Source organism: Ambystoma mexicanum, chromosome 6q (genome assembly GCF_040938575.1).
Source record: "Ambystoma mexicanum isolate Mex_15411 chromosome 6q, UKY_AmexF1_1, whole genome shotgun sequence".
In the NCBI taxonomy this organism is placed as follows: Eukaryota; Metazoa; Chordata; class Amphibia; order Caudata; family Ambystomatidae; genus Ambystoma; species Ambystoma mexicanum.
Window position 1 is genome coordinate 30065687 of NC_090937.1, and position 14000 is coordinate 30079686.

Sequence of the window (14000 nt, forward strand, 5' to 3'; positions counted from 1 at the left end):
GCAGATGGCGCTGGAGAGAGAATATCTAAGATAAGAACTCTGTGGGAGGAAGGAATCCATTAGAAACTATGGTCTGCTTCTAGATGATGGAATGCTAAGTGAAACACAAAACAAGGGGAGTGTGACCACTCAGTCCGACCATTACACAATCTTTATTTAATTGTTTTTTTTATAATGTGCCTAATACCGTACCCGCGTTCAGTTTCTAAGCATGGATCCGAGATTCGAACCTCTGTTGCACTGCGTGGCTTTACTTCCAAGACCAGGGCTCTTCGGTTCAAGGATTTTATTAGGAACTTAATGAGAATATTAAGGGTTACCATTTTAAATAAGCATGTGTGTTAATGCTCAGAAGTTAATTTCTCCTCTATGCTGCTTCTTCCTTCGAAACCCTACTACTGCTTTGTGTCGTACATCTGCAGTAGGTTAGCAAAGTTGCTTCTAATGCAACAGCAAAATAAGAGGGCAGAATGTGCGGCATTGGTGTTCAATCCAACTCCCTTCAATAGATCAAGTTAGGTAAATAGAATTCTGATGCACATCTGTATGTCCGTTTCCAGTAAATCTCCATCTTATGCGGATACCAACAGTGGATCACCTTCAGGTGCAACCTGTTAAATGGGATGCATATATGGACTGCATGCTGCGTGAGATGAGCTCATCACAATAGCATATTTTAGGTTTGCCAATTCCATGTAAGTTCGATCCTGAAAAGTGCAAAAAATTACTCTTGGGCAAAGTCACAACTGTGTAGGCACATGGTGGAATTGCAAAGGTTATTCCAGTAGTGAGACTACCCACTAGACGATGTCCTTGCTACATTAGAATCCTTGTAGTAAACGTCACTTTGGCTACACCGCACATGGAATTGGGCATTCATGTACAATTGTAAATTCTACAAGCATCACTGGAGAAAGCATAACATTATTCATGACATTTGTGTGCCCGTGTGTTAACTTTAATTCAGATTCTCGCATAGATACCATGACAAAAATGTATCTATAAACATAGATGGGCCTGATGGTACCCACCGTTCTACACAACTTAAGTTTGCCCATGTATCTGCAATTGCTATTCCAAAATCTGTGCCACGTATACATTTCAATCTGGAGTTTGCATACAATCATGCTGTTGCACATGTTTGTAAAGTACAGGAGTCGATTACTTATACTGATCATAACAAGGGAGCTTAGGCTTGGATTAGTTTGAGAAGGCAAACGTTATTAGCCAATCCATAAATTAGCAAAAATGAAATGCATTGTGATAAAATATATTTGTGCAACGTTATGTTTCAACTTTTGTACACCAAACAAATGTAATGAAACTCTGTTGAGGGCATAGGCAGAACGTAACTCTGAACCCACAGCTCTCAATATGGCTCTAATTCCAGTAGGTAAATAACTGAGTTGCTCTTACCGTTAATTCATTAATACAAAGGGCAGACACTGGAGCTCTATGACCTCGCAGCTGTGTCACAAACGCTAACTTATTTAAATCCCAAATGATGCAAGTGCGGTCACGTGACCCACTGACCACGATGTGATAGGCTAGGGATGTTGTTACACATGTAACTGTATCGGTGTGGCCGAGGAGTGCCTGTAAGAGAGAGAAAAAAAATGAGAAAACATTACCTGTAAACACAAGTGGTGAACATAAACATATGGACAAGAGAAACCTGAATATGTTAACATTTAATAAACATTATATTGTGCCGAAAAGGGGTATAGACACATTTTTAGGGACTATTGTCAAAGGAATTGCATTTGTTTTTACAGAATTCTCTTTCCATTCTATGAGGTAAACATGATTTCAGCAAGGTGATTATCGGTCTGTGCAGCTTTGGATTTGAAACCTTTCACATTTAAGACGTCGTGAAACCAATGCTCCGCTTTTAATAGATTACTATTTTATTTGGAATCGGCATTGTTGCTCCCAACGCAGGACTTCATTTTTAACTTGCCCATTTTTCTCCCAAACTAGGCTGACACATGACACGTGTTTTGTTCATTCACTTGAAATGTGTCACTGTTAGGAAGATTCCCCCAAAAAGAGAGAACAGTGTCTCAAATGGTAGCTGTAAGGGAGCAGTCAGGCAGGAAGGCTGGCATTGAAGCACAGTTATTACCAAGAGGACCGTCAAAGAATAAGCTGCACTAGTATAACGAAAATATACACTATATTAAGGTCATATATATACTCTCTATCAGCACGTCGCAATAGGAACATTACAAATGTATACTAGACAGTTCTAAAACTCCTAGAGGCAGGAAACAGGATCACAATATCCAGCAAAGCCAAGATGGCTACCAATGTTAGGGATGTATTTAGTCTCAATACTCAAAACCCACATGGTCATATTACACTTCAAAGAAGGAAACGTGTGTATCAAGCAATCATACACTAACACAAGTGGCAGGAGTTGAATACCACGATTTCCAAATGTACAGGAGTAGAAGCTAAAAAAACAAATATGGGGGATGGAAGGGAGGGGTGAGATGACTCAACGAAGCAAAGGGGGACCCAGGAAAAATGCAACTGTTCAAGTAAGTACCTTAAAAGGAGTTTTCAAAGGTATGGATGGTGTCCAATAGGAATCAGTAGGATAAAGCATGTAGGCAGACCTGCTGTTATGTGAAAAGCCAAGCAAGTCCAAGTTTTACACCCACAGGTACAGAGAAGGCCCAAACCTGCCTCAAGGGACGCCAGAAAACTCCCAAGAAGAGTTCCAGTGCCAGGTACGAAGCCCAACTCCCCAGGAAGGAAGGAAGTACAGATGGATTGAGGTTAATGTAAGTCGAAGACAAAACACGGTTGTCAGGGACCTACAGAACCCAATGAGACTGAGGACCACTGAGGACCATTAAGATAATTATCTTGAATAACCCACTACCCCTGGGCCCACAAGTGGGTACTCTAAGCGGTAGTTCCTGAAAAAACTTCAGGAATGGAAAAATACGGGCATCAAGAAGGCCTCGGATGTGCCGTGTGGTGGCACGTTAGACCGTTGGCTGCAGATCTGTTTCCCCTTGTGAGACGAGTGACATGGAAATGCTACATTGATTGAACTTGGTAAAATCGTGTGGAAACAGCCCATCGGAATTGGTATATATACAGACTTTTAAAACAGACATTTAAAGAACACCTTTATTATTTGTTCTAGTCACAATCAGCTGTGGAATATTGGGTCCGCCCACAATACCCTGGAAGCACATAAAACCGAGGAGCAGCGCGCATCTGGGCACACGCATTGAGAAGTGCTGGGAAGTGCTGTTTGCTGGGTTCATGGGTGTGGCATGTGACGTGAGCCTGAAGAATAAAAACAGCGGTACCATATCGGCTAAAATTGTGTCTCGAGCTGTTAAGATTCATCTAACTACTGCTAGTTCCAAAGAGGTTTATGGGTGGTGCCTTTAATAGCAACGATCTGGCATGATAATTGCTAGTGGTGCTTGGTAAGCTGGTCTCGGTGATTGTATGTACGTGATCTGAATGATACCTGGCCTAGTAGGATCGTTGTCTGTCTCCCCTTTGTTCCCCCTCCCTGCATCGTCGCGCCTTGAAACACTTGTGTATAGGCGCGTTACAAATGCCACATCATATCATATCATATCATAAGAGATCGGAGAGTCTCAAGGGAAACACGCCTGGCACAGTTGACATTAGTGATTGACGACCTAAGGGGGCTCAAGGTGAACCTTTGTATATAGCACTATAGAAATGAGTATGTAGGCTTGTTCAACAGTCACAGTTGGAAACTCAAGTATGGTTGTAACTGAGCAGAAGCCTAATGTGTCATTGGCAGAGGAAATGAAAGAAGCAGCTATATAGGACAACAGTGAAAATCTAGGTGTGAATTCAGGGGGTCATGGAAAAGTAGTTGAAAACGTTACAAGTGTGAGAAGTAACATGCAGTCTTATAAACACCAGCCTGTCCATTCCACCGTATTGTCCCTGGGGCGCGCATATCCACGTAGAGCCAATTGTACATTTGTGCCTAGGATAATCGGCAGTCCTGTGAAAAATGTACCAAATCTGGCTAAAATAACTAATTTTTACACAAAGATTAATAGTCAAAATTGTATAATGTCGATTAATGAGGAGGTGGTAGTGGAAGAAGAGATTGTATCTGAACTAAGTGCTTCACTACCATGTCTTGGACAAAAACTGATTGAAAGAGTGATATGCCCTACCGAAAGAACTGAGATAATTGAGCAATGTGAGCAAAGTCAGTCACTCACAAATGAGATAGGAACGTGTAGAACAAGATGCAGAAGTAGTCGATGGTATGAAACAGCCACCTAGTGATGTTCAGTGCCTACAGAATTCTAGTTTACCCTGTTTAGCATTGAAAAGTCAAAATGTAGCTACATGCTGTGGCCGATGATAGAAATGAGAATACTCTAGATATTGATCATGATGTGTGTTTAGGAGATCATCACGTGAATGAACATGATGTGAACATTGAATACCGACAGATTTATAGCTCTGATCGGGGAAGCGAATGCGATAAAGAGAAAGTGTTTGCAACTCAAAACAAAGCCATAACGCAATGTGATAGTAACGCTGGTGTCCAATATAGTGATAAGTACTGAGGAGTGAGAGCCAGGCCATATACCTATTGAGGTTGGCACTGGGAGCCTGTCATTTTGCAAAGGTATTTGACACAAGTATAAATGCATCATCAGTGCGGAGTGACAGTAACACGAGCGTAACATCATCAGCAATGTTTACAATATTTGAAAATCTCTAGAGTACGCTAGTTGAGAAGTGCGAGAGAGTGGAAAAGAATCGATGTGCAGTCTCTGCAGCTACATAAAAATATTAACCGAGGCAGACTAACATTCAAAGACTGTGGGAGGAACACAGATGTAATAATGAGCAATAGGGACGTTAATGCAGAGAAAGAACCCATGGAGGTTATAGACTTTAGAGGTAAAAGTCAAGCCGATATGTTGCCACAGACAATAGCTTGATACACTGAAAAGAGCGAACAGTTCAACAAATGAGTGATAGAAACGCCCAATAGTATAAATGCTCAATAGTATAAAAGATAAGGGAGTTCAAAGTTGTCCTAAAAATAGGAAAAAGAAAAAAAAGCAGATTACACATTCTTTGTGGATCATACATAATTGCCTGTGCAATCTTAGAAATGGATGTATAAATAACTGTGTCATTACAATACAAGAGAATAGCAATAAGGTAACCGACAGTGAACCTGGTGTGACTAGAAGAGGCGAGATTAATACCAAGAAAAAGATTGACAGACAATATCTCTGTATATCTGCTGCAATTGGTGAGTCTGTGAATAAGATGAATGGTGTGACAGATGGTGAAGTTAAGAGAAAACTACGTAAAAAGCAGAGAGCTGCCAAAATGGGGACTGTCAATGATTGTGTGTTGGAAGCAATCCATTGCTTGTTTTCTAAGAAAAGATTGACTGAGCCTAACAATGGAAAAAGTAATGAGTGGTGTGGGAAAGTCTAGTGAAACGAACCAAAAAGTTGCTTGTGAGAAAGGCGCGATGGCCATTCAAACAAATGACCTTGCCACAAAGAGAAACCATCTGAATACTGTCAAAGTGATGAGCACAGTGGTGGAGAATCAAGCACAAAAACAGAATATGTTTAAGGAGGGTGTTGTGCGAGCTATACAAATAAGATCGATTTGTGGAATAGATAAACACCCTCTTGTAAATAGGGTGGTGCTATTAACTATTTTACAGCGCGTTGTACCACTGCGTGCAATCAATACAGAAATATTGATAGATGACCAACTAGAAGACAGGAAAAATGTGACCTCAAATACATGGTTCAGAGTTGACAGCAGTGTTGATTATATACTAAAATAGGAGGTTGACCTGTTTAAACTGGGTTATTGTCACAGCAAAATACAAATAAATACTGTAAAATACACAGGTGAAAGTAAGTTACACAGAGGTGAAAACAAAGGAAGTATGACCAAAGGTAACTCAGACTATAGCTGGGACGCAGGGTGCGATTGCGAAGAGAAATGAACAGAGCATGGTAAATAATCTAAATGAGCAAGAGGCTACGAGAATATAGAAAGATGAAGGGAACTGGCAATGGCTACCTAAGGCTTTTAAGGCCTATTTTGTGAATCCTAGTCAGAAGCAATAGACTGGGCTCGTGGCCCACATGAAATTCTTTTGCATTGTAGCACTGCAAGAGATATGGGTGACCTCAAACTGTGAATGTGATGGCTGTTGCACTTCCCAAATCCTGGCAACCAAGGGCTCGATTGGGCGACCAAAGGGTGGTCTTTTCGTTACTGTGAGGGATCCGTGGGAATTAGTGGAGACCAAGTGATTGTTACACCTAATTTGGTCTCCGCAGTGTTTTGCCGCCTTTCGAACACGGCTTAAACACTTCCGGGTATCTACGGAACGGGCTGTAACGCTCTAGCGTTCTCTCCAGATCTCAACCGAAGGTTGACCACGCCCCCTGACTTCCGCACAGTATATCCGGACACCCAACCCGTCGCAAGACGCGTTGCTTCTCTCTTTACGACAAGCTGTACGCTCCGTAAGTTTCGCATAGATCTCCATCTGCCTTAACCACTATTTCCTACTCCTTACTACCACCCTCTAACGCTGTTCTCTTTTGTGTATTCTTATTCTTATTTTACGCTAGAAAACCCCACCGGGCTTGCAGGCAAAGGTTTTTTCTTCATTACGAATCTTCCTCGTTCCTTTTGTGATTTCCACAGGTACACTACGCTCAGTGGTCTGTTGCTCTCCACTTAATCATTATCTCTGATGGATACTCTTATTAGTTATTCTTTGCTATTTTTGTTATCTTTACAATAGCAGTACCGACCCCAGCCATAGCCACGGAATCAGTAGGATATTCTACCCGGAAGTACAGGACAGGGATTTCTCTTTGTTGCAATCACAAAGACGGTAAGGGAGGCACTTTTAGGTAGTAAGACAGTTTGTAACATACTATAGGAAGGGTAACCAACTTATCCTTCTTTAGCCTTATAGAATCAGGACAGAATTCCTGCTTCGTCTTGTTCTTACCTTAAGATAGACCGGATAAGACCCAGGTAATCCATGTTTTCTGTTTACTTTTATTTCTCTTACTTCCACTCCTTGTATTCACCAGCCTGTCACTTTGTGTATTATTTTACACAGTTTTCATTTCTACGGGTCCATTGACGATCATCTCCTTGCCTGAACAGAGGAAGTTTATTCCGGCTGGTTTCAGGACTCTACGATCCCTAGCAGCCCGACACAGGGTTTTTTTCCCCATTGGGGGTTTTCCCTGGGGGTTCCTGTGCGTCCTGACTCTCGGAGTCGGAGGTATAGGGGTCCCTAGGAGGAACCTCATTGTCTTCGCTTCAACATTTTCGGATCCAGTTACCAAGCAAGTCTTGAGGTGGGTAACAACTTGTGTGATTGATACTTGAGTTTGATGAAAGAGGCAAGTTTCGAAAATAGACATTACAGTGGTCGACCTGGGATACGTGGTAGTCATCAAAAGCCTGATGGTGGAGGGAAAGGCAATAGAGGAGGGGAATAAGGAAATAGTATTGATTAATCTGTATAATCCGCCAAACCTTGTAGCACATCGTCAAAACATGGAATCTATGAGGCAGATCCTGAATCAATATTCGGTTAGGAATCCTATTGTAATAGTGGGCGAATTCAATGGGAAGATTAGCATACGTTTCAACACATCTATATCTCAGCCTGTTTCTGCCCCATGCAAGTATTTGGAGAGTAATAAACAGGGCAAAGGTTGGCCGGAAGTTATGTTCTCCTACAACATGTTAATACACTTAGCAGATGACAAAGAGGAACTCCACACTGTATTATTTCTTTGGCAGTAATCTATGTGCCGAGAAGGTGGTTTCATTGGTGGCTCAGGGCACAGTCTACATTGATCATCATATTTTGACCCTCTCGCTGAGAATGCCAAATTTGAAAAAAATGCCTGGTTGGTGCTTCAGGGGCAGGGGTTAATAAAGCTGGGAATAGGTTGGGCTGGATACCATGAAACATTGACAAGGCCTCAAATGCTGCATTCAGGTTGTTCAAATTTGAAACCAGGAATATTGCGAACATGGAAGCGAACAAAATGGTTGCTCGCATACGCTCTCTTGCATTGGAAGCCGGTCTAATGGCTAATAAACCTAGTAGTGTCCAAACTAGCCAACATAAATATGCATTTGATTTAGATATCAGAGACGCTAAGTGGAAAATGTGTTGGCAGATAAGAAAAGCTAAACAAATGGGGGAGGTGGGTGGGGGCACAACTAGAGGGTGAAGCCAGGATGGGAAAGATCAAAAATAAGTATCGGAACTGGTACAAGACAAAGAGGTTAGCTAAAATGACCCTGGGGTGGCAAAAGATGTTCTCAACGCTATGTGGCTGTAATTCCAGGCTAATATGGCAATTAATAGCAGGAGTAAATGGCGATTCGAAACGACAGATGGTTGACCGCATCTGTGCGTATAAGTGTACCTGCTTCCTTAAATCTAAAGTCATAAAGGCCTTTCAGGTGGGAAATAAAGTCGGGAGGAGCTCTTTTCCACTGAAAATTGGAGCTGATGCTATATGCAAGGCAATTTTCAGATTAAAAAGCTTTCAAGCAGTGGGTCATGAGAAGGTGTGAATGTGCAACATGATTCTCCAATTTTGGCACAAACAATTCCCATCCATAGCTGTAATCATGTCCAGGACATATCTATTCTGCAGTGTCATCAGTCTTATGGCTCTCAATTCTTCTTTGACAGCGTTGAATCCCTTTATGGTAGTGTTGATCATCTGCAGGAGCTCCCATCTGGTAATCTGTAACCATTTAGCATTCACCATCTTCTGGATCCCTGGCATGAAGATTGTTGTGAATACTGCTGAAGTCTGACTGACCAACCTGTGTTCATTCAGAATAGCATCAAAAGCTTCTATGGATTTAGCTGAAAAGTAGTTCTCCCTCTTTGTTCGATTGAGAAATTCAACTGATCTCCTCTTTCTCAGGTGAGTATCTTCTTTGGGAACTCCCCAATGTTCAGGTCACTCTTTGGAATCACCAATGCTGGAACATGGACAATCACTATAGAACACAGCCCTCACCACAGTCTTTTGGCAACTTCATATATGCTTGGGATCCCCAGGCCCAGTAGTGGTCCATTATCACTACTGTTCCATCCTTTATTCCTGGTACATTGAAAATTCGGCCACACTGCAGATTCAGTCCAACTTTTCTTGTGCCATTGTTTGAGGCATAGCTCTGCACTAGCCAGAGGTATTATATGCAACAGGCCTCAGTCGTCAACCCATGTCAACAACTTTGCAATCTTTGGCCACTGATGCGTCCACATTCATTCTCTGCAGTATCTATAACTGGCTCATAGTATCCTGTAAGTGCTGGCGCCTTGCACACAATCAGGCCTTCCTCCCATCCGTCTGGGGAAAGTACTGTTCCCTTGGTTTTCAGATGGCCTCTCTCCTTGCATCTTCGTATGTCATCATAATTCTTTCCTTGACAATTGAGTTTTTTTGTTTATTTCCCATCAGATTCCAGCTCCATTCATTCCAGGCTGTTCATATCTTAGCACATGATATCTCTGGTGTGGGATTTCTCTCTGGTCTTCAAATCTTGCACATAATCATCTTCTTCTGGAGCCGTCATCCCAGTCACCCATACCAAGGATGCCGTTTGATCCTGGAACTGACCTCTTGTATGGCAGAGTGCAGGTTGCGTCAGGCAGCACGCTTTCTGGGCTGCTATTTCTATAGCTATGAATATCTTAGAATTCCCCATGGCATAAGGTATGAAAGCACAACCATAGCAACTCTCCTTGGATATCCTTCCTCCCATCCTTTTCATGTGCTGATACCACATGTTATTCCCCAAATGTGCTGTACTGTCTAGATAATTATTTAGCTCATAATCGTCTTCCCTTGTGCTTCTACTGTGTCTCCCTCTGGCAAGCAGGGTGCATGCATATGCGCATGAAGTACACCAATAAGGGTCCTTCCTTCAGGGGGAAACATAGGAACACTTGTCAGCGAAATGGGTGAACTTACACGTGTCACTGGTGTAGGGACAATCACAAATGGTCCTAGCCTTTCAGTAATAGATAAATCTGCATAAGTCACTGGACTGGGAAGAATCGAAGGGACTTCTACCTTGCTTGGACCAATGAAGTAGACAGTATGGATTAGCAAAATCAGAAAAACAATAATAAACGTTAAGCACACATATATTATGCACCAATACATTAATCCCCCCATTTACACTTCTCCACACATCATTGAGTTTGCTCACTTTCCGAAACTGTACCACTCCCAACATTCCTCATTGTGCCTGTGTACTGCTTTAAGGAAGGAAAAAAAACTTTTTAATCAGGCAGCCTTGTTAAACGAACAGGTAATTGTAGAATCTGTTCAACTATCGCCATAAGCATCCTCATAATTGCAGGGTCATTTTTAGGATCTTGCAGAAGAATACGTATATTAGTACTACACCCAACAAGAGCAGGATAATCTTGAAGTATGTAAACAAAGACAGCGAGAAGTAGTCTATGGTCATCAGCATCTGACAGGACCATCTGAATTAACCAAAGTGAACCTCAGTGAGGAATGAATCTAAAAACTGCTCATGTTTCCAGTCGTCAAACTTGAATTTCAGATTTGGCATATTTAGAACATCAACACTTTCAAAGTCCAATTCAAAGATTCCTGTGACTCAAGAATTTGTTTTGCACTCCTGCTATAATATCTATAAAGAGTGTCCGGAGTGAGCCAGAGTGCAAATGCACACTTGCATTTAGTTAATCAGCAACCTTAGCGTCCTTCTTCCTCGATTGAGTCTGCATGCGCTGAACAACTTCCTCTTGCCTTGCTTCTGAATCAACAGTTGGGGGTGTCTCGGTCTCACCAGCCTAAAAGGCTTTACGTCACTTAAGTGGATCCAGACGCATTTCTTAGACTTTTACTGCTGAGTGAGTAATGGGCTCAAGAATATAGGGACCACTAAAACGGGGCTTGTCTCACTTCCTTGTGAAGTTACGCACTAGGACTGAATCTCCGACAAATAATTTAGGTACAGGAAGTAGTTCTTGAAGTTTAGTTGCTGAATGGTCTTCATCTGTGCCCTGAGACCGACTTTCCCTTTGTGCTTGAGTTGATCTGAAATGACAGAGATACTAGCGGTCATACATGTTAAATAAGCACGTAACTTAATTCCTAACATCTTCTGGGCATCGAGACAAAGGCATTCTCATTCGCCTCCTTGTCAGTAACTCGTGGGGTGTGAAGTGGTGGTCCGACCCAGGTGGATTCCTTAAAGCATATGAAGAAGGGATGGCTATACTGGCTGCCCCTTGCATTAATGTCAATTTCAATTTTGCAATTCTCTCTTTAAGGAGACTGTTGAGTCTGTCGCATATCCCATTCGCTTGCAGGTGGTAAGCAGAAGAAAACTTGTGTTTTATACTAAACAATGGGCTAATCTGTTCAAATACTTCATTAACAAAATGTGACCCATTGTCGGATCTCAACACCTCATATACCCCCCATCTGGGAAAGACTTCTCTGACTAAAAACTTTGCTGGGCAAGTGGCATCAGGGTGTGTACAAGGACCTGCTTCGATCCACCTGAAAAAGGGACACACCACCACTATCATATACCTATATCCACTACATACTTGCAGCATATCAACATAGTCAATATGAAAATGCTGAAAAGGACCATTCGGTTGAGGAATCCCTCCTCTGATCATTCGCAGTGTATGCCCAGCGATAAACTTTTGACATATGATGCAATTTACAACATAAAATGCAACATGTTCCAACAGGTTCGGTATGAACCAGTCCTCTGCAATAGCTGCTGCAAGGCTTTCCCTAGTTACATGCGCAGGGTAGTGCAGCTGTTCAGGCGCTACCCTTAACAAGGCTACAGGCATCACCGGATTTCCAGTGCTGTTCTGTCGCCACAATGCTTCACGGGCGGACAAAGAACACCCCCTTCGTTTCCACAATTCCTGCTCTTCCTGTGGTGCACCACCTTGAACCTCCATCAACTGTGTTCTTGATAAATGATTAAACCCTTCATTTACAATCATAATTGTGACTACCTTTTCCTTTACATCTGGAGTATCAAAACTTGAAATATCTGGTGAATATGCAATCCTTTTGGCGTCTCCATCTGTGGCTTTGTTCCTGCGAGAGTTAAGTCAGTTTGCTTAGTAGGTGCTGCGCAGGTTACTATTGCAATGGCTACTGGGAGTTGTAGTGCCTTAATAAGCCTGGTTAATAATGCTGCGTCTGGCACTGGGGTGCCATCCGCTCAGAGGTAGCCCCTCCTTTTCCAACGTGCTAGCCTTGTGTGCACAGTTGATATCACATAGGCAGAGTTACTGTACACCGTTACTTCCTGCCCTGCATGTTTCACGAGCGAGACAATGAGCGCCACCAATTGTGCTACTTGTGCTGAAAAGTGAGACGGTAGTCTTACACTTGCTACAACCTCAATTTCCCTGTTTGCTATATGCCTCACCACGGCAGCACCTGAACGCCTTTCCCCAACAGTTTGATCAATTTTTGAATGAAGACCCATCAATAAAGAGAATCTCCCCCTGCTAGCGCATTTTCCTTTATGCGCAGAATGTCATCATAGAACAATAGTTAGCACAATCATGCACATGCCCCTCTCTGCCACAGGCTCAGCTACAAACATGCCAGGGTTCACTATTTTACACCTAATTATTTTGATAGCTAGATTCAATATAACTACCTCATACGCAGAAGCCCTCTGAGATGTCAATGTACCCTTAGGTTTCTCCAAAATGGCAAACAAAGCATGCTCAACAAATAATGTCATAGAACACCCCATCATAATACTTGTAGACTTCTCTATTGCGAACGCGGCTGCTGTCAGCAACTGTTCGCAAGATAAGAGCCCTCTCATAACTGGATCTAGAATCCCACTGTAATATGCCAGGGGTTTGTACCCCAATGTAGTTCTCTGTGTAAGCACCACTGTCATGACTGTCCGATTCGTATGTGAAAACAAAAAGAATTCCTCATCATAGTTGGGAATTCCTAAAATTGGAGCTGTACAAATTGCTTCTTTAATTCTTCAAACCCTTCCTCCATTTCCTCATTACATTCTATTATTTTCTTATTCACTTGCCCTTTCTTCAAAGCCTGCAAAAGGGGTCTTGTGTATGAGCTATAATCACATAAACACACTCTAACAGTTGCATAATCCCAAAAACTGCTGCATTTGTTTTATTGTGTGCGGTTTTGTGGTTTTCATAATTGCCTCAGCTCTTTCAGGTTGACCCTCTTGCCCTCATGTGAGATTAACTGACCTATGTACAACACTTCTTTATTGACAATATTGCAACTTCTCCTTATCCACTTTGTATCCCTCGTCTTCTAGGATAGTCATTAACTGAATGAAATCTTGTCTGCACTCATCTTTTGTCGTGTTACAAACCAAAATATAATCTACGTACTGCAGCACAATACTTTTCAAATCAATATTATCTGATTTGGCGTAACGTAAATGACGTAAGGTCTTGGGCGTCCTTATGCAACGGGATTGAGACAATCACTGTAAAATACTGTGCTTCTGCTGGGATACTATACAATATCATCATCAGATTCGGAACTAAAGGAAACTCTGCCTCTACAATCTGGTTAATTGGTCTCATGTCTTGTATGAAGCTCCACGACACGATTTTTTCACAGGGTACATCGCAGTATTACACAGTGACTCTGACGTCACTAAAATACCTTGTTCCCTCAGGGCTGATATAGTCTTAAAAATACCACCATTTTGCTGTGGCATCTTGCTTTTCTCTATTCTAATCTAATATATAATAGTCATCTTGAATATGACATCATCTGGTGAATCATCTCGAAACATATCCTCGTCAGTGACATCAGTCAATCTATACCCTTCCCCGATGGCAGTCACTGTTCTCCATGGCCTGCCCTCATCATCTGTTCCTTCGAGCATGGGCA

General features: G+C 42.1%; 1 protein-coding gene across 5 annotated transcripts in view; it reads right to left on the reverse strand.

Annotated features, from left to right (window-relative positions):
* Positions 1-14000, reverse strand: part of WDFY3 (WD repeat and FYVE domain containing 3) — a 2538776-nt gene that overhangs the window by 213795 nt on the left and 2310981 nt on the right. For all 5 annotated transcript variants that reach the window (XM_069630405.1, XM_069630406.1, XM_069630403.1 and 2 more), the window contains one exon: positions 1417-1596. In XM_069630405.1, the coding sequence (XP_069486506.1) occupies positions 1417-1596 (180 nt within the window). The remainder of the gene's footprint in view (positions 1-1416; positions 1597-14000) is intronic.